Source organism: Hyperoodon ampullatus (assembly GCF_949752795.1).
Source record: "Hyperoodon ampullatus genome assembly, chromosome: 18".
Classification (NCBI taxonomy): Eukaryota; Metazoa; Chordata; class Mammalia; order Artiodactyla; family Ziphiidae; genus Hyperoodon; species Hyperoodon ampullatus.
Genome location: NC_136931.1, coordinates 56,688,033 through 56,706,111, shown reverse-complemented (window position 1 = coordinate 56,706,111; position 18,079 = coordinate 56,688,033). Strand labels below are relative to the sequence as shown.

The 18,079-nt window shown below is 45.8% G+C and overlaps 1 protein-coding gene across 1 annotated transcript; it reads right to left on the bottom strand.

Moving 5' to 3' along the window:
- Nucleotides 1-8,444: 8,444 nt before the first annotated feature.
- GPR32 (G protein-coupled receptor 32) lies at nt 8,445-9,859 on the bottom strand (the record flags this gene model as incomplete). The annotated part of the gene is given in 6 exon segments (XM_079724129.1): nt 8,445-8,705; nt 8,709-8,929; nt 8,932-9,098; nt 9,100-9,358; nt 9,361-9,473; nt 9,795-9,859. Coding segments are annotated over 6 exon segments (1,086 nt in total).
- Between the last annotated feature and the right edge of the window lie 8,220 nt (nt 9,860-18,079).

The following is an 18,079-nucleotide window of genomic DNA, read 5'->3' as shown; positions in this document are numbered from 1 at the left end:
GCATGCCATGGGTGACACCCCAGCCTTTGGTCAAGTTTCATCCATTTTTCTCATCAGACAAATAATTTCATTTCACCTCAGGATCTGAAAAGGCAGCTTCTGAGTAGGGTTACTGAACATCCTGGGTTTCCTAGGAAAGGCCTAGAAAATTCCAATTAGAAACGAATTTATAGTTTCACCATAATTTTAATTTGCAATAGTGTCCTCCTTAACTCTTCTAAGCGTCCTGATTTAGAAGACGGTCTTACTTATAGGAGACCTTGGTTGCAGAGCTAAGAATAACCACACAGAGGCGGTGTTGTACTACGTTCCCAGCCAGAAGTTGGTCGGCCCAGCTCTAGCAGGGAAGTCGACTTCCGCAAAACAAGAATTCTGAGACCTGAGCCGGGTAAGCGGTCCTTGAGGCTTCGTCCCCTCTCCCAGGGGCCTTCCTCTCTCCCTGGACCATAGCCGCGCCCCCTATCTCTCTCCTTCAGTCTTCACAGGGGTCATTCTACAAGCAGAGGTGACCTATCCTTCCCATGGCTCCCCAGCACCCCTGGGACAAGAGTCCCAGCCCCTCAGCCTGGCATAGGAAGCTGTGTTTTGGGGTTTGTTTGTGGCTGCAGTGTGTCTTCTTTGCTGCGCGTGGGCTGTGGGCTTTCTCTAGTTGCTGGAAGCGGGGGCTCCTCTTCATTGCGGTGCACGGGCTTCTCACTGTGGTGGCTTCTCTTGTTGTGGAGCACTGGCTCTAGGCGCGCGGGCTTCAGTAGTTGTGGCACATGGCTCAGTAGTTGTGGATCCCGGGCTCTAGAGCGCAGGCTCAGTAGTTGTGGCGCACAGGCTTAGTTGCTCCACAGCATGTGGGATCTACCCGGACCAGGGATCGAACCGGTGTGCCCTGCATTGGCAGGTGGATTCTTAACAACTGCGCCACCAGAGAAGTCCGGGAAGCTGTGTTTGACCTGACGCCCTCTCGTCTTTTTCTTTTTTTAATCACACCCACCTCTTACGCCCCCTTTGTAGTATATCTTAATGTATATAACTCACAGATGGTTTAAAGAAAAAACAGCCGCACCCCAGGGTCTTTGCACATGCTGTACTCCCTGCCCGGAGTGCCCTTTCCCTCCTCTATTGTGTGTTAGCTCTACCTGGAAGGCTTCCTAACAACCTCTCCCAGTCAGAGTCAGCCTCCCTGCCTCTCTTCCCCTCCCCCACCGCTTTCTCCCCACCCTTCTTGGCTGTGACTGGAAGCCTGAGGCTGGGGGTGCACAGAATACATCTGACGTCTGCTGGACCCCCAGCTTGGGTCTTGGCTATCAACGTTTGGAAAACAAACAAATATGGACAAAGAATTCGATCTTTGCAACCCTCCTCCCCACTCCCACCTCCAGGGTTTTCAGCCATTGAGTGCTGTGTTTCTCAATCCCCTGGGAGCTACCAAGGTTGCATTTGCACAGCCACAGGCACTTGGAGATGGATGGGGCGCAGCCCACTGCCCATGGGACTTCCTGGCAAGCTTTTGAAACTCCCAGAGCCCAGCTCTACCCTAGACCACTTAAACCACAACACCTGGGGTTGGGGCCTGGGCATTGATTTGGATTTTAAAAGCTCCTCCGGAGATTCTGATGTGCAGACGGGGTCAAGAGGCATCTACTATAATGCATTTTCCAAAGACAGAAGAGATAGATTTTCCCCCTTGGAGCTTAGTGCATTTCTGAGGTAGCACCACAGATACATCAAACGACTCAGAACGTGGAGCAAAAATTAACCTTTAGTTTGGAAACATTTGGGAGTTTGTAAACCAAAGATGACCAACAACATCCTTTTCCAGGGGCGGGGGCGTGGTTAGGAGGCGCGTGCATATTTCAAAAGGCAGCAGGAGAAGACGAATGATAGCTAGTGTCCTGGAGACCCAGAAAATCCGGTGGCCAAGTACTGTCCTGTGTTACTCGGTTCCACCTGCAGGGACCACGGCATCCCAGTGTGCAGAGACTTTCCCAGTTTTAGCTCCGACAGCCCCATAGCCCAGATACTGTATTGCTAAGTCCTGGCATAACCAGGATGGTTGGCTGCAATTTCCTAGCCCATGTCTATAATCTTGTCTTTAGATCCAGGCCTATGTCTGTCTGTACGTCTGTCTGTCTCTCCCTGTCCATCTGTCTCTCTCCCCACTCATTCTCCTCTCCTTCAGTCAGAGTCTAGTTCTTTTCCATCTCCTCCTGGGTCTTTGTCTCCGTATCTTTTTCTGTCTTGTCTCCCACTTGGTCCCTCCCAGCAGCCTGACCTGTCTCTCGCGTCCTTTCCCTGCCTTGGCCTCCACGTCTTTGCACTTTCCCCAGTCTGCCACCACGTCTATGTGATGCTGTCACGTCTGCGTCGGTGCCCATTTCTCCCTCTCTGCATCTCTTCCTCCACTTGGCCTGCGTTCTCTTTGCATCCTTGTCCCCCTCTCTCTGGGCCCCTGCCCCCCACCCCGGGTCCCTGTCCCCCTCTCTAAATTTCAGTCTCTCTCAGCATCTCACATTCTCTGCAGTTTGATAAGATGGGAGACCCCTCTACACTCCCCCTAAATGTCCCCAGCCCCACCCAGGAATTTCCCTCCCGGTCCCCACAGGACACCTGGGCCTCCCTCCCCAGTGCTAGACCCCACCCGTCTCCTCCTCAGACTACCCCACTTGGCAGGACCAGAGGGCCCGCCCAACACAGGTGCTACCAAAGGCCTGGTCCTCTCACACATAGAGCAGTGGGTTGAGGCAGCCACAGGCCCTGAACAGGGTGAGCCCCAGGGACCTAAGCAGCACCCGCACCTCCTCCTCGTCTGGCCCGGCCCCTCACATCCCCACCAACATCAACAGAAGCAGCAGGTGGAAGGGAAACCAGCAGAGAAACAGCATGGCTCCCGTGGCCTATGGCACCCCTAGCAGCCGGGGCGTCCCTGTGAGCCTTGCCAGCTGCAGCCTGGCCTTCAGGAGGCTGTGAAAGGCACTCAGCACCACCAGTGGCACCCCAAAGCTGAACACCAGCTGACTCAGTGCAGGTCTGGTGGTTGAAGATGGCTGGGCAGGCTCCCCGGCAGTCGTCTTGTTAAAAGGGTCGGCCCGCTTCACCTGGCCCCTCAGGGTTCACAGGGCTGATGTGCCCAGGACCAGAAGAAGAAGCCCAAAACCCCCGACCCAGAAAACTGCCCTCCAGGCTGTGTGATGGTTCTGTGCCCAGGTGGGCTAGAGCGCAGAGGTGTAGCGGTCGGTGGCTGCACGGGTCAGCGGGCCGCCACTGGCATAGAATGTCAGGAAGACGAGGCCGCGGTCCAGGTGGCAGAAGATGCCACCCAGGGGCCAGCCGGAGAGCGTCCAGGTGAGGGTCAGGGGCAGGAGAACAGTGAAGGCAGCATTGGCCATGGTCTGGTGGCCAAACCAGTCTGCGGACAAAGGGGGAGGCAGGAGGGACCCTGCCTCTTGGATCACCAGGAGGTAGGAGATGAGGGCGGCCAGAGAGTATAGGAGGAAGAGGGCTGTCCCCGGTGGACACAGGGCTCCCGCGGGTGACAGCTGCCAAGTCTCCAGAGAGTCCTCCACGGGTTGGATGATGCCGTTGGGACCCACAGGCCTCCACGTTAGCAAGTCCCACACCCCGCCCCCCACCAACTTCCCCGTGTCCTCCATCTCAGGGACGGCCCCCCGTCTACCCAGACCTGGGGCGCTGCCCTCTCTCCCTTGCTTCCCCGCACCTCTCACAGTCTCACTCTGATTCTCTCTGCCCCATCCCCTCCGCTCTGTCCCTGTCGCCCTGGCCCCGTGCAGGCCTCCACCTCACCTGGCTGGCCTCTCAGCTCAGCCTCCTCCCGGACCTCCCTGCCTCCAGTTGTCCCATCCAGTGCAGAGCAGACCTACCCCTCCCCTGCTCACAGGCCTCCCATGGCTCCCCAGTACCCCTGGCCAAAGTCCCAGCCCCTCAGCCTAGGGTGGAGACCCTGGGTGGTCTGACCCACCCTCCTCTGCACCCCTTTTCCTGTCCTTAATGCATCATCACATCAAACCACTCCCAGAACTAGAGGCTTGCTCCAGGCTTGTGCACTTCACCCTGGTATTCTCCTCCATCCTCTCAGGAAGCCTGTATCTTTCAAGGACTGCAGGATCCTGGCTGTGCCAAGCCCCACGAAGTGACTACTCTTATTCTTTTTTAATTTTTATTATTTTTTATAATAATTATTTTTTGGCCGTGCTTTGCGGCATGCAGGATCTTAGTTCCCCGACCAGGGATCGAACTCATGCCTCCTGCATTGGGAGCATGGAATTTTAACCACTGGACCGCCAGAGAAGTCCCGAGGTGGCTACTCTTAACAGCTACACTTTTCAGATGGGGAAACTGAGGCTCAGAGGAGGAGATTCACTTGCTCAAAATCAAAGCAGACAAAACAGAGACCAAGCCTGGATTTGCACCCGTATCTGTGTGACCTCAGAGGCCAGGTTGTTAACTCGGAGATCCTGATCTGTTTGCGGGCCTCAGTTTCCGCACTCTGTTTCCTCGTTGTCCTGAGCCCACCAGCAGGTGGGAGGCAGGCGTCTTCCAGGGTGTCTGAGCAGGAGCTGGAGGCCTGGTCTCCCCTGGAGGACCCAGGATGGGGAGGCTCACAAGTGGATAGAAATCAGAGAGCTGGAAATCGGATCGGCCACCACACAGGGTCTGAGCATGGGCCTCAGTTTCCCCATCTGTGAACCGAAAGATCAGCTTGTTTGCTTGGGCGCTGTCTTCCCATTGCCCCCAGGATGAGGTCCCAGCTCAGGCCTCCTCCTCTTTCCCTAGACCCCTCCCCCCTCCCAGCCTTCTTCTGGTCTCTGTCCACCCGCACGGGGGCCCCAGAAGATTCTTTCTACATCCAGGGTTAACCCTACCCCTCCCCTGCTCACACACCTCCCATGGCTCCCCAGTGCCCTTGCACAAAGACCCAGCCCCTCAGCCTGGCATTCCACTGTCACCCATCAGAGCCCTCTATTTCGCCTCCCACGGCTTCACCCTAAAGCTCTGGGTGCCACACACCTGGTACCTGCTCTGTCACGGCCATGACCACCTTGGTTCTCACTGTCTGTGTCCATCTCTGCCACCAGTCTGCAGCGTCTTTGAGATCAGGATTCTGGTCTTACTCCTCCGGGGTCCCCAGCATCACCCACCACAGGGGAGGCACGTGGTGGGGGGGTCCCCACTTTCGAGTGAATCATTTAACACTCTAGAAACCCAGGTCTTGGTCAGCATGAGTCTGAGGGGTGTAGGGCCGCCCATCATTCATTACCTCCATGTCCCAGGCAAGGACACAGTGACACAGAAACAATGACACAGACAAGGGCGCAAGGCTGTCACGTTGCCTTCCCTTCATTTTATTCCACACAACCAAGAATGGGCACCGGGAGATCCAAGCACGGCTCACCGTGACATCCAAGGTGCTGAGTTTGAATCCCGATCCTGACATCTTCACCCCGCTGGGACTTTGGGTAAGTAAGTCTCTACCCCAGTAAGGCTGCGTGAGAATTTGAAAGCATGCGGTGCTCAGTCAACAGGAGTAGAACCTATGACTTTGCAGTTGCAGGGGGAGGGTTTCAGGTGTCGGGGGTGACGCGTCTCATGACAGCTATTTTCCGACATTTGATGACAGTCTGTCTGTCTCCCGCGGCTGGGAACATCTCAAACCAGGCCAGGTTCGGGGCGCCGCCTTTCCTCTCTGCTTGCTGAGAGAAACAGAGGTAGTGATTAAGAGCGTGTAATTGCCTCCCTCCTGCCTGGGAGGTAAATACCTTTCTGTAGGGTCCTACGGTTCAGGACTGTCTTTCCTAGGCTGTGAGCTGCGTGAGGGCAGAGGCTGTGTTCTTGTCAGGAACGCTTGAATCCCAGGGGATGGCAGAGATTTGTACCTACTATGTGCTCGGTCAGTACTACGTAGGGACAGGGTACAACGTGGAGGTGGAGGCTGTGGACCCTGAAGGCTAGAGAACGTCAGCCCCTCCCCCCGTAATGTTGGCCCCATCTTCTCGAATGTCGGCCCGCCCAAGGAATATCTGTGCCTCCAAGGTGGGGGTCTTTGTCTCCTTCACCTTTTATCTTTAGTGACTAGAACCACGCCCTTCACCTGATAGGCACTCAATAAACATAATTGGATGGATTCGTGCAGTCAGACCGCTTAAGTCTTGACTACCACTCACTCGCTGTGTGACCTTTGGTAAGTGACTTTACCTCTCTGAGCTTCAAGTTTCCTCATCAGTGGGCATAATCATACTACCGCCCTCATAGGGTCACGATGTGGAGTTCACACGTTTATAAAGCTCTGGACAGGACCTGGTGCCCAGGACACGATCAGTACTTGTGAGCTGTCCTTATGGGATGAATGAAGGGGTGAATCGCCTTCTTAGATTCTCATAGAAATCTTATTAGAGAAGGATTTTCAGTCCCTAGATGGTAGAGTAAGAATCCGAGGTTTAGGGCATCGTCCACCTCCCCCTCCCCACCCACTTCACAGAGGCTGATCAAGGAAATGCTGATTCCCGCGCTGGGCCACGCAGAGAGGCTGCTGTCTCTCTGGGTCTCAAAACCCACCTCACCAACCATGCGAGGCTCTCCCCAGTCAAAGACCACGATCTCCCCAGGAGAATCCTGAAGCGGCTGTGAAAACCACAGAGTCTCCCTGAAAGACTGCTTAACCAAATTCATTAGAAAATCAATGCAAATTAAAAACCTCACCGGGATCCCACTATTCACCTCTGAGAAGGCGGAGATCAAAGAGTCTGACATCGCGGTTGCGTTGGCGAAGCTCTGGGAAACCGCCTTTCGGAGCTCCCTGTGCAGGAGTCTAGCAACATCTAACACGCCCTCTGACCCTGCCAGTCCCCGAGGAAAGATCTGTTCTAACAGATGACAAGATTGGTAACAGCAAATACGTCACACCTCCGAGGTGCCAGGTACGAACTAAACGCTTTACCCACATCAATACACACAATCATCCCAGTGGCTCTTTGAGGGAGGTGCTGTTATATCTCATTTCACTTAGGTGGAAACTGAGGCATAGAGAGTGAAAGCAACTTGACAGGTGTCACCCGGCTATAAGCAGCTGTCACGCCATTCTGCCTTCTTGGAGTGTTCACCAAAGTACACAGGTACAAATGTAAAAGGATACTACTGTTGGAGAGACAGAGAGAACAGCTTCTTTATACTATCCACTTTTTTCTTTTTTGTTAATTTCCTCATTAAAATCTATCCATGAGGACTTCCCTGGTGGTGCAGTGGTTTAGAATCTGCCTGCCAATGCAGGGGACGGGGGTTCGATCCCTGGTCCGGGAAGATCCCACATGCCATGGAGTAACTAAGTCTGTGCACCACAACTACTGAGCTTGCATGCCACAACTACGGAAGCCCACGTGCCTAGAGCCTGTGCTCCAGGATATTTATTATGTTGCTCACACAAGTTCCGGAGGTTGGCAGCATAAGAGTTAAGGTATTAATTCAGCTGCTATAACAGAGACACAAAAAAACAACAGTTGCTTCAATGAGATAGAAATTGAAATCTCTCTCTTCACAGCGTGGATGTAAGTATTCCAGCCCTAGTATGGGGACACAGTCACTTTCCACATAGTTCACCACCACAAATGCTGTGGCAGGTTGCAAAAATGGCCCCAGTTCTGCACACTTTCCTGTATCTATGCTCCTTTGCAATGTCACTTTGCAGATTTTCCCTTTGAGAGGTGAACTCTATTTCCCCACCCCTTGAAAATAGTCACATTGTGCAAAGTGTTAAGTGTAGGTCTTATGCTTCCCCTCTTGCTCTTGGAACCCTCCCCAGCCACCATGTGAAAAAGCCCCAGTCAGCCTGCAGGACGATGAGAACTACATGGCTTGATCAATCCCATCATCCTAGCTGAAGGTCAACAACCCCTCCCAGAAACAGAGTCACTTAGCTGACCCATAACTGACCACAAATTCCTGAGGAAACCCAGCCAAAACAGAAAACTGCTCAGCTGAGCCCAGGCCAAGTTGATGACCCAAAGAAATCATAAAAGGTTATTATTTTAAGCCTCTAAGTTTGGAGACGTTTGTTACACTGCAAAGCTAACTGATACATCTGCATTCTAGACAATGGAAAGGGGGAAATGGAGGAATGGAGAGCATCTTCCATTAAGGGCACTTCAAGGAAATTACACTGATTACTTTCACTCACATACTATTGGCCAGAAAGTAGTCACATGGCCATATCTAGTTGCAAGGGACACTGGGAAATGTAGTCTTTTTTTCCTTGGCTAACCACGTGAATAGTTTAAAACAAGTAGGAGTCTTACTATAAAGGAAGGATAGGATGGATACTGGGGGGAAACTAGATGTTTATAATGGAAAGATTTAGATAAGAGATTGCCGGGAAGACTTCTTGAAAGAAGAGGCAGGATTTGGCAGAGTCTTGGAAGTCAGCCTAGGGAAGGGGTTGCAACCTAAGCAGGAGGATTTCCAGCTTGTACACGAAGGTTTCCATCATACCCTGGGGGCTTCACCTTGGGGACAGGCTGACTAAAAAACCCCTCCTCACCAAATGCTCTGGCCAAGGCAAAAGGCAAAGACTGGAAAAACTTTTCTCGGCAATCTCTGCCAATGAAGACAGAGAGGAAAGGGTTGAGGCAGCTGTTGAAACAGCCCAGGGAAAAGGTAGCCCAGAGGATGAGCAGCATCTTAGAGTCAGGTTCGTCTTGCGGTTGCTACAATTGGACCAAGAGCGCCATGTTAAACAGGAACCAGGAAATGAAAAAGGCTCTCACCAACACCAACAGCAGCCTCTTTGGCTGGCTGGCATGGACCCAGCCCTCCTGCTGGAGCTTGGTGCAGATGAGGTGGGCACAGGTACTGATGGTCACCAAGGGCACCAAGAGACCCAGCAGGAAGTGAATGATGGTCACAGTCATTTTCCTCTTCAAAACCGCTCACTTCCTATCCTGGGAGCTGGATTCTCCTTCCCCTTATTCTCTATGTCTATACTGAAGCAGCAGTAGACACATCCTTTCTGTTCTTCAGTGGTCTGGAAAATCAAGTATGGAGAGCAAGTGACAGCAGCCAGCCAGCCAGCTTGCTTACTGCGCAGTGCACTGGTTTCAGGACCAGACCGGGTAGAGGAAAGAGATGCAACGGTCCAGAGAGATGAGGGCCAAGAGGCAGATGCTGGTAAAGAAGCTGAGGGCCAAGAAGGCCATGTAAAGCTTGCAGGCCACATCGTTGAGGAGCCACTGGCCAATTGTTACACTCTGTACGGTGATAAGCAGGGATAGTAAGACAGTGAAGTCGGCAAGGGCCAGGTTGAAGAACCAGATGGTAGTAAAAGTTCGCGGCATTCGAAGAACAGTCATCCAGAGCACCACCCATTCGCCACTACACCAACCACAAAGGACACAGACACGATAACTGTGGTCAGCTGGTGGAGGCACTCCATCCCCTGAGGATGGCATTTGGGAGCAGAGGTAGAATTCATCTTTCTAGAAGAGGAAGGACCACATATCAGAGCTACAAGTTACCTTTCACTGCTATTCAGAGCCCATGGCCCCCTCTGAGACCCCTTCATTCATTTTTCCATTCAATATATTTTTATTGAGTGCTTATTATGTCACTCTGATACTGCTCTAGGTACTGGAAGTGAGTCATGTAACTTAAACTTGATCGTAGACTCCCCAGACTCCGGAATTGTGAAAAATAAATTTCTATTGTTTATAAGCCCCCAGTCCATGGTATTGTGTCATAGCAAACCAAACAGACTAAGCTCTGAATTCAGCTCTGAATATCCAAGCTCGATATTTCACATCTTGCTTTCCCCAAAGACGATGCTGCTGCCCTTGAACTTGTGGTCACCACAGACACATGTCATGGAGGACCCGAGGAATTGCAAAGACAGTTTGTGGGAGGTGCACATATGACTGTGCTCCTAATCAGCCTGTCTGTCATTCACTTCTGGCAGGCAGAGCCCTCAGTCCTGTCTCTCCTCTCCCCTCTCTCTGTGCTTCCCAGGGCTGTCATGACAATGAAATTAATTAATACATGCAAAGTGCTAGAACAGTGTCTGGCACACAGTAGGTGCTCAAAACTTGTCAGCTGTCATGATTAACATGAGTATTTCTTCTGCAGAATGTTTCACCTGCTGCATTTCACAGACTCTAAGACATACCATTTTTATAGGCGCCCCAAAGAAAGAAAAGATGCAGCCTACAAAATACAAACACAATGCTTCTTACCATTCAGAATATTACTTTATTTTATTTTATTTTTATTCTATTTATTTATTTATTTTGCTTGCATTGGGTCTTTGCTGCTGCACGCAAGTGGGGGCTACTCTTCATTGCGGTGCACAGGTTTCTCACTGGGGTGGCTTCTTTTTGTTGTGGAGCATGGGCTCTAGGCGCCCGAGCTTCAGTAGCTGTGGTGCACAGGCTCAGTAGTTGTGGCTCATGGGCTCTAGAGCACAGGCTCAGTAGCTGTGGTGCACGGGCTTAGTTACATTGCAGCTTGTGGGATCTTCCCAGACCAGGGATCCACCCTGTGTTCCCTGAGTTGGCAGGCGGGATTCTTAACCACTGCGCCATCAGGGAAGTCCTGGAATGTTACTTTATATTTGTTGAAAGATCTCTTCTAGATGAATTTTGTTCGTGCATGTAAAGGAAAATGTAAGTGAAATGAAGTGTTTGTAAAAATTTCTTCCTGATTGACTGCTTTTCTTGTTGTTTAAAAAGTTTCAGACACATATAAAAGTAGTCAAAATAGTGTAATGACCCTCGCATGTACGCATCACTCAACCTCATGATCTTGTTCCATCTGTATTCCTGTCCATTCTCCTTAAACCAGATTATTTGGAAGCAAATTCCAGATACATCATTTTATTGTAAAAATTTCAACTTATGTCTCTCAAAGAAAGAGCTCCTTTAAAAATGTGTAATAACATTATCACACCTAAAAAATAACTCCTTAACACATACAAAATAAGTTCTGTCAGTGTTCACATTTCCAATTGTCTCCTAAATATTATGACATTTTTTGAGGACTCAACTCTTCTGGATCACTCAGAATCATTAATGTCCATATATTATGTAAAACACCATCCAGGCTTCCCTGGTGGCGCAGTGGTTGAGAGTCCGCCTGCCGATGCAGGGGATGCGGGTTCGTGCCCCGGTCCAGGAAGATCCTACATGCCGCGGAGCGGCTGGGCCCGTGAGCCATGGCCGCTGAGCCTGCGCGTCCGGAGCCTGTGCTCCGCAACGGAAGAGGCCACAACAGTGAGAGGCCTGCGTACCGCAAAAAAAAACAACAAAAAAATACCATCCTCTGTACCACCTAGATCAGTGGTGGGCAAACTTTTTCCTGTAAAGTGCCAGAGAGTAAATATTTTTAGCTTTGTGGGCCACTTGAATTTTGTCAAAAGTACTCAACCCTGCATTGTGGGAAGCATTTCCACAGATAACAGGTGAATGGCTGGGCGTGGCTGTGTGCCAGTAAAACTTTATTAGTGGACACTGAATTTTCAGTTTCATATGATTTTCATGGGTCATGAACATTATTCCTTTGGTTTTGTGCGATCATATGAAAATGTAAAAGCCATGCTTAGCACATGGGCTGTACAAAAAGAGGCAGTGGGCCGTGGTTTGCCAACCTCAACCCTGGTCTATATTTGGTGAGGCAGTGTTTCTTTAAAGATGACAGGCGAAAACTGAAAACCATTGCTACTGGGCTCTTGAGGCAGCTTTGCAATTATATACAGTGACCTGCTACTGATTTCTATTTCCAGGGCATTTCCAAGCACGACTTATTCACCACTGACCCCCCCACCCCATGCACACCCAGTTGGTTCCCAGGGGCTCAGAGTGCCCTGCAGTGATCTGCAGGATTTTCTTCTAGGCTTCAGACACCCCTTCTGCAGGAGTCCGTGCCTTGCCAGGAGCAATCAAGCAGTGCCAGTCATTGGAAGATGCCTCCCCGTTTCAGACAGATCAAGATGTGAGACAGTGTGATTCTTAGAATAGATCAAATGCGATATACCTTTTTGATGTTCTCCTTTATCAAAGCCAGTTCCTTTTTCCAAAGAGAACACCAGCACCGCCGGAAGCTGGTAAAATGATCATTGTTCTCACCCGGCTACTCGCTGCCTGAATTTGGGGATTGCTTCTTGTAATGGTGAAATCCTAAATAATATATTCAAGTGGGTGGCTTTGTTTTGCATAACTGATTTCTAGAAGCAAGTATTTCTCCTGCTGCTGTAGATTCTTCAACCTTTTAAAAATCATAGTATCCCATGCAGTGATTGTGACATTCTCACCCAATTCCAACTCAGCACAAATTTAAGTTATTCTCCCCGTCCCCACCCCGACACCACGACCACCACCGTGTGTTCTTTGTTTTTGTTTTTCTTTTTCTTGGCCGTGCTGCAGGGCTTATAGGATCTTAGTTCCCCGACCAGGGGTCGAACCCAGGCCCTCAGCAGTGAAAGCACGGAGTCCTAACCACTGGACCGCCAGGGAATTCCTGAACAAACATTTTTTTCCCACCACGTGTTTTGCTGTTATACATAGTGCTGCAAATAACATCTTTGGGGGTAAATCTTTTTTCCATGTTTAGGATTATTTCTTTGGATTCCCAGAAGTGGCCCGCAAAGAAGAAAAGATCTTGGCTTTTTTTTCCAGAAGGATATGAGGATGTACCACAGGGCAGGCCTCACCCACCACCTCTGGGTCTTCTAGTTTAAAAATTTCTCCTGGTTATTGACTTACTGGAGTTTTTTGATTTCTTGTGTGATGCACTACCTTCTTGAAATGGTTGGTTACTCACTATATTCCTTGTTTTGGGAACTGTCTTTTCATGTGTTTTGCCCACTTGCCTCCTGGAATCCAACTGTTGTGTTCCCTCTTCTGTCACTTTATATGATAAGATTATTAACATTATTTCTGTCACATAAGGTACAATTTTTTCAAGTCTATTTCTTCTCTTTTAATTTTAGTGTGAGTTGTTTTTTATACACAGAGGTTTTAAATTTAAGGTTGTCAAATCTGTATCTTTCATACGAGACAAAAAGGAAAAACAATCTACTTTAAGTATTTTTAAAATGAAGGCATTGTTTGCATACAGTACAATCCACACTTTTAGATGCAATTCTAGGGTTTTCACAAATGCATACACTGTGTAACCGCCACCCCAACCAAGACACAGAATGGTTCCATCGCCCCCAAAATCCCTTGCACCCTTTTTATACTTTAACTATTTTAAAATCCAAGAAAGCTAAAAGGATTGACATGATGAATAGGCAATTCTTTTCTCCTAACCATTCTATGTTTTTAAATATTGGACCCAAATATAGAAGGTCTCTAGCAGATGGTGTAACAACTATTGCTCTTATTGACACCATTACACAGGCCAACATAAGCATAATGGGAATACCAGAGGAGAAGAGAGAGAAAGGAATAGAAAAATGTTTTTTGAATAAATAATGGCTGAAAACCTCCCAAATGTATTACACCAACCTACACATCTAGGAGAGTCAATGAACTCAAATAGGATCAATGTAAAGAGACTCACAATCAGATACATACTAGTAAAAATGCTGAAACTCAAAGAAAAAGAGAAAATCTTAAAAGCAGAAAGAGAAAAATGACTTTACACATACAAAGAAACCCAATAAAATTAATAGCTGATTTTTCATCAGAAATGTTAGAGGCCAGAGGCAGTGGTGTAACATATTCAAAGCGCTCAAAGAATAAAACTATCAACCAGGAATCCTATACCCAGCAAAGCTATATTTCAAAAGTGAGGGCAAAATAAAGACATTCGCAGATAAAACAGAGAATTTCTTGCTAGTAGACCAGCCTTATAAGAAATACTAAAGGAAGTTCTTCAGGCTGAAAGCAAAGTGATTCCAGGTGGTAATGTGAATCCAAAGGAAAAAACTAGTAAAGGTAATTATGTAATTATAAAGATAGTATAAATGCATAGTTTTTCTGCTGTATTCTCTCAACTAACTTAAAAACAATTGTATAAAATAATATGCATATAATGTATTGTTGGGCCTATAACATATAGAAATGTAATATATTTGCCTATAACAACCAAAGGAGGTAAGTGGGAGGAAAGCTATACTGGGCTAAGGAAATGACTACAGATGGTAGAATATTAATGATAACAATGTATAGTTGGGCTTGTAACATTAATATGTATAAAAATAATTCCACAGAGAGAGAAAAAAAGGGAATAGAGCTATATAGGAGTAACAATTCTATGTCTCACTGAAATTAACCTAGTATAAATCTGACCCTGATTCTGATAATTAAAATGTATATGGTAAACCCCAAAGCAAGAACTAAAAAAAAAAAAAAAGAATACATAAAGAATTCTTACAACTCAATAACAAATACAGGAAGGAAACGCAAGAGGGAGGAGATATGGGGATATATGTGTATGTATAGCTGATTTACTTTGTTATAAAGCAGAAATTAATATACCATTGTAAAGCAATTATACTCCAATAAAGATGTTAAAAAAATAACAAATAGACAAATAGTCCAATTTTTTTAAAAGATTTATTTATTTATTTATTTTTGGCTGCACCGTGTCTTAGTTGCAGCATGTGGACTCTTAGTTGCAGTAGTTGCAGCATGCATGTGGGATCTATTTCCTTGACCAGGGATCAAAGCTGCACCCTCTGCACTGGGAGTGCAAAGTCTTACCTACTGGACCACCAGGGAAGTCCCTAGCCCAATTTTTTTAAAAAAATTTTATTGAAGTATAGTTGATTTATAATGTTGTGCTAATTTCTGCTGTACAGCAAAGTGACTCCATTATACACATACATACATTCTTTTATTTTAAACATCTTTATTGGAGTATAATTGCTTTACAATGGTATATTAATTTCTGCTTTATAACAAAGGGAATCAGCTATACATATACATATATCCCCATATCTCCTCCCTCTTGCATCTCCCTCCCACCCTCCCTATCCTACCCCTCTAGGTGGTCACAAAGCACCGAGCTGATCTCCCTGTACTATGCGGCTGCTTCCCACTAGCTATCTATTTTTACATTTGGTAGTATATATAAGTCCAAGCTTTATTTTCCATTATGGTTTACCCCAGGAGATTGGATATAGTTCCTTGTGCTATACAGTAGGACCTTGTTGTTTATCCATAATAGCACAATTTTTTTAATATGGCAAATGATCTGAATGGACATTTCCCAAAAGTACAAAAAATGGCCAAAAGTACATGAAAATATTAACATCATTAGTAATCAGACAAATACAAATCAAAACTGCAATGGGGAAACCATACCATTAGGACGGCTAGAAGTAAAGGTCAAATAGTAACAAGTGCTGACAAGGTTGTGGAGAAACTGAAACACTCATACACTGCTGATGGGAATGTAAACTGGTGCAACCGCTTTGGAAAACAGTTTGGCAGTTCCTCAGACAGTTAAACATAGAGGGACCATGTGATTCAGCAATTCCCCTCCTAGGTATAGATCCAAGAGACATGAATACAAATGGTCACAGAGAAACTTGTAGACTTGTTCATAGCAGTATTATTCATAATAGCCAAAAGTGGGAAGCAACCCAAATGTCCATCAAATGATGAATGGATAAACAAAATGTGCTATGTCCATACAATCAAGTGTTATTCATCATTAAAAGGAATGAGGTACCTTACATACCACAACCTGGGTAAATCTTGAAAACATGCTAAGTGAAAGAAGCCAGTCACAAAAGACCACATATTTATATGATTCCTTTCATATAAATGGAAATGTCCATAATAGGCAAATCTATAGAGGTAGGAAATAGATTAGTGGTTTCTTAGGTCTGGGAGTGGATGGGGAGATAGGGAGGTGATTGCTGAATGGTATAGGGATTGAGATAGTGAAAATCCAATTCACTGTGGTGATGGTTGTACAGATCTCAATATACTAAGAACCATTGAATTGTACACTTTAATTGTGTGAATTGTATGGTATGTGAATCTCAATAAAGCTGTTTAAATAATCCAAGTAGAAATTTATTTGCAATTGTATTAAATCTATAAATTATTTGTGAGGTATTGACATTAGAATAATATATACTCACCCCAACCAAGAGTGTAGTATGTCTTTGCTTTCATTCAATTCATTTTGGGGTCCTTTATTAGATTTTAAGTTTTTTCCACAGAATCTTATGTTTTCTTATTTGCCAGTTCCTAGATGGTTTCTAGATTTTGTTGGGATGGTGAATAGTATCTTTAATTACACTGTATGTTTGTTTATTATTGGTGAAAATCAAAGGAATTGATTTTTGTAGATTAATCTTGTAACTGGGGACCTTGTGATATTTCCTATTATTTGTTCTCATAGTTTGTTCATTCCACTGGTTTTACTGAGTATGTAATTATATCATGTTCAAATAATGACAGCTTTCTCTATTCTCTTTTAGTCTTTACACCTTTCTTTTTCTATTTGACTATAACTTTGTATACTTCAGTAATTATTGGTTTACTCAAGTTCTCTATTTCTGTGTAATTTTTAGCATTTTATATTTTTCTAGTAATTTAACTGTTTCATCTAGATTTTAAATGTTAGCCCATTGTTAATCATAATCACTATTTTGTTCTTTTTTATATCTCTGCCTTGGTCAATATTATTTACTCTTTTACAGTTTGTATTTTATCTGCAGCCAATCTCTTCTTTTCCTATTTGATTTTGCTAAAAGTCAGTTTATCTTAGTAACTTTTTCAAAAATTAAACTAGTTTTTGGTTTTGTTAATCTTCTTTTCTTCCCCCATTCATTTCATTGATTTCTGCCCATATCTTTAAAATCATTTCTTTTGCATTTGTTTCTGTGGTTTTGCTGTATTGCTTATTTTCCCACTGTTTGAGTTAGATGCTTAACCCATTGCAGAAAAATATATCTGTTGAATAAAGTTTTTATCAAATGCTTTTTCTCCATCTATGAAGACTGTCATCTGTCCATTAATCTGTCAAAGTGGTGAATTAATTAATTAATAGATTTTTCTAACACTAAACAACCTTGCACATCTGGTATAACCTCATCAAATATCATATTTTTAATATATTGATGAAATCAAATGGTAATATTTTTATTTAGGATTTTTTTGATTCATGTGAGAAATAGAAATAGCTTTTCCTTATTCATGCTGTTCTTGACTTTTTGTATTAACACTGTATCACCTTGGGGCAGGGAAGGATTTTTTAAATGATCCCCCAAAAGTACCAAGTGAAAACACTTGGAAATTTGACTACATTAAATCTAAGAACTTCTAATCAATAGACGACACTATCAAGAAAGTAAAAGAACAAGTCACAGATTTGCAATGCATAACTGACAAAGCATTAGTATGCAGAATACATAAAGACTACCAAATAGTAAGAAGGAGACACCCGAATAAAAATGTTTCCAGGGCTTCCCTGGTGGCGCAGTGGTTGAGAATCCGCCTGCCGATGCAGGGGAAGTGGGTTCGTGCCCCGGTCTGGGAAGATCCCACATGCCGCGGAGCGGCTGGGCCCGTGAGCCATGGCCGCTGGGCCTGTGCGTCCGGAGCCGGTGCTCCACAACGGGAGAGGCCACAACAGTGAGAGGCCCACATACCGCAAAAAAAAAAAAAAAAAAAAAAAAAAAAATGTTTCCAAATGTATTTAAATTTTTTCTTCCAGTTTTATTGAGATATAATTGACATACAGCACTGCATAAGTTTAAGGTGTACAGCATAATGACTTGGCTTATATTATGAAATGACTACCACAATAAGCGTAGTGAACATCCATAATCTCATATAGATACAAAATTAAAGAAATAGAAAAAAATTCCCCTGTGATAACTCTTAGGATTTACTCTTTTAACAGCTTTCATATGTAACATATAGCAATGTTAATTATATTTATCATGTGTACTTTTAAAGAGAGTGCTGGGTTAGTGGGTGGTCTTTTTAATGCCTCAATATTTACATATATGTTATTTTACACGAATCAGATATTACAAAATTGTCAAAGAGATTGTTTTTAAGGCAGAGCTGGTGTTCCTCTTCCTGTCATCTTTGTCCCCCGACTCCACCCCAGCTGTGGCTTCCTG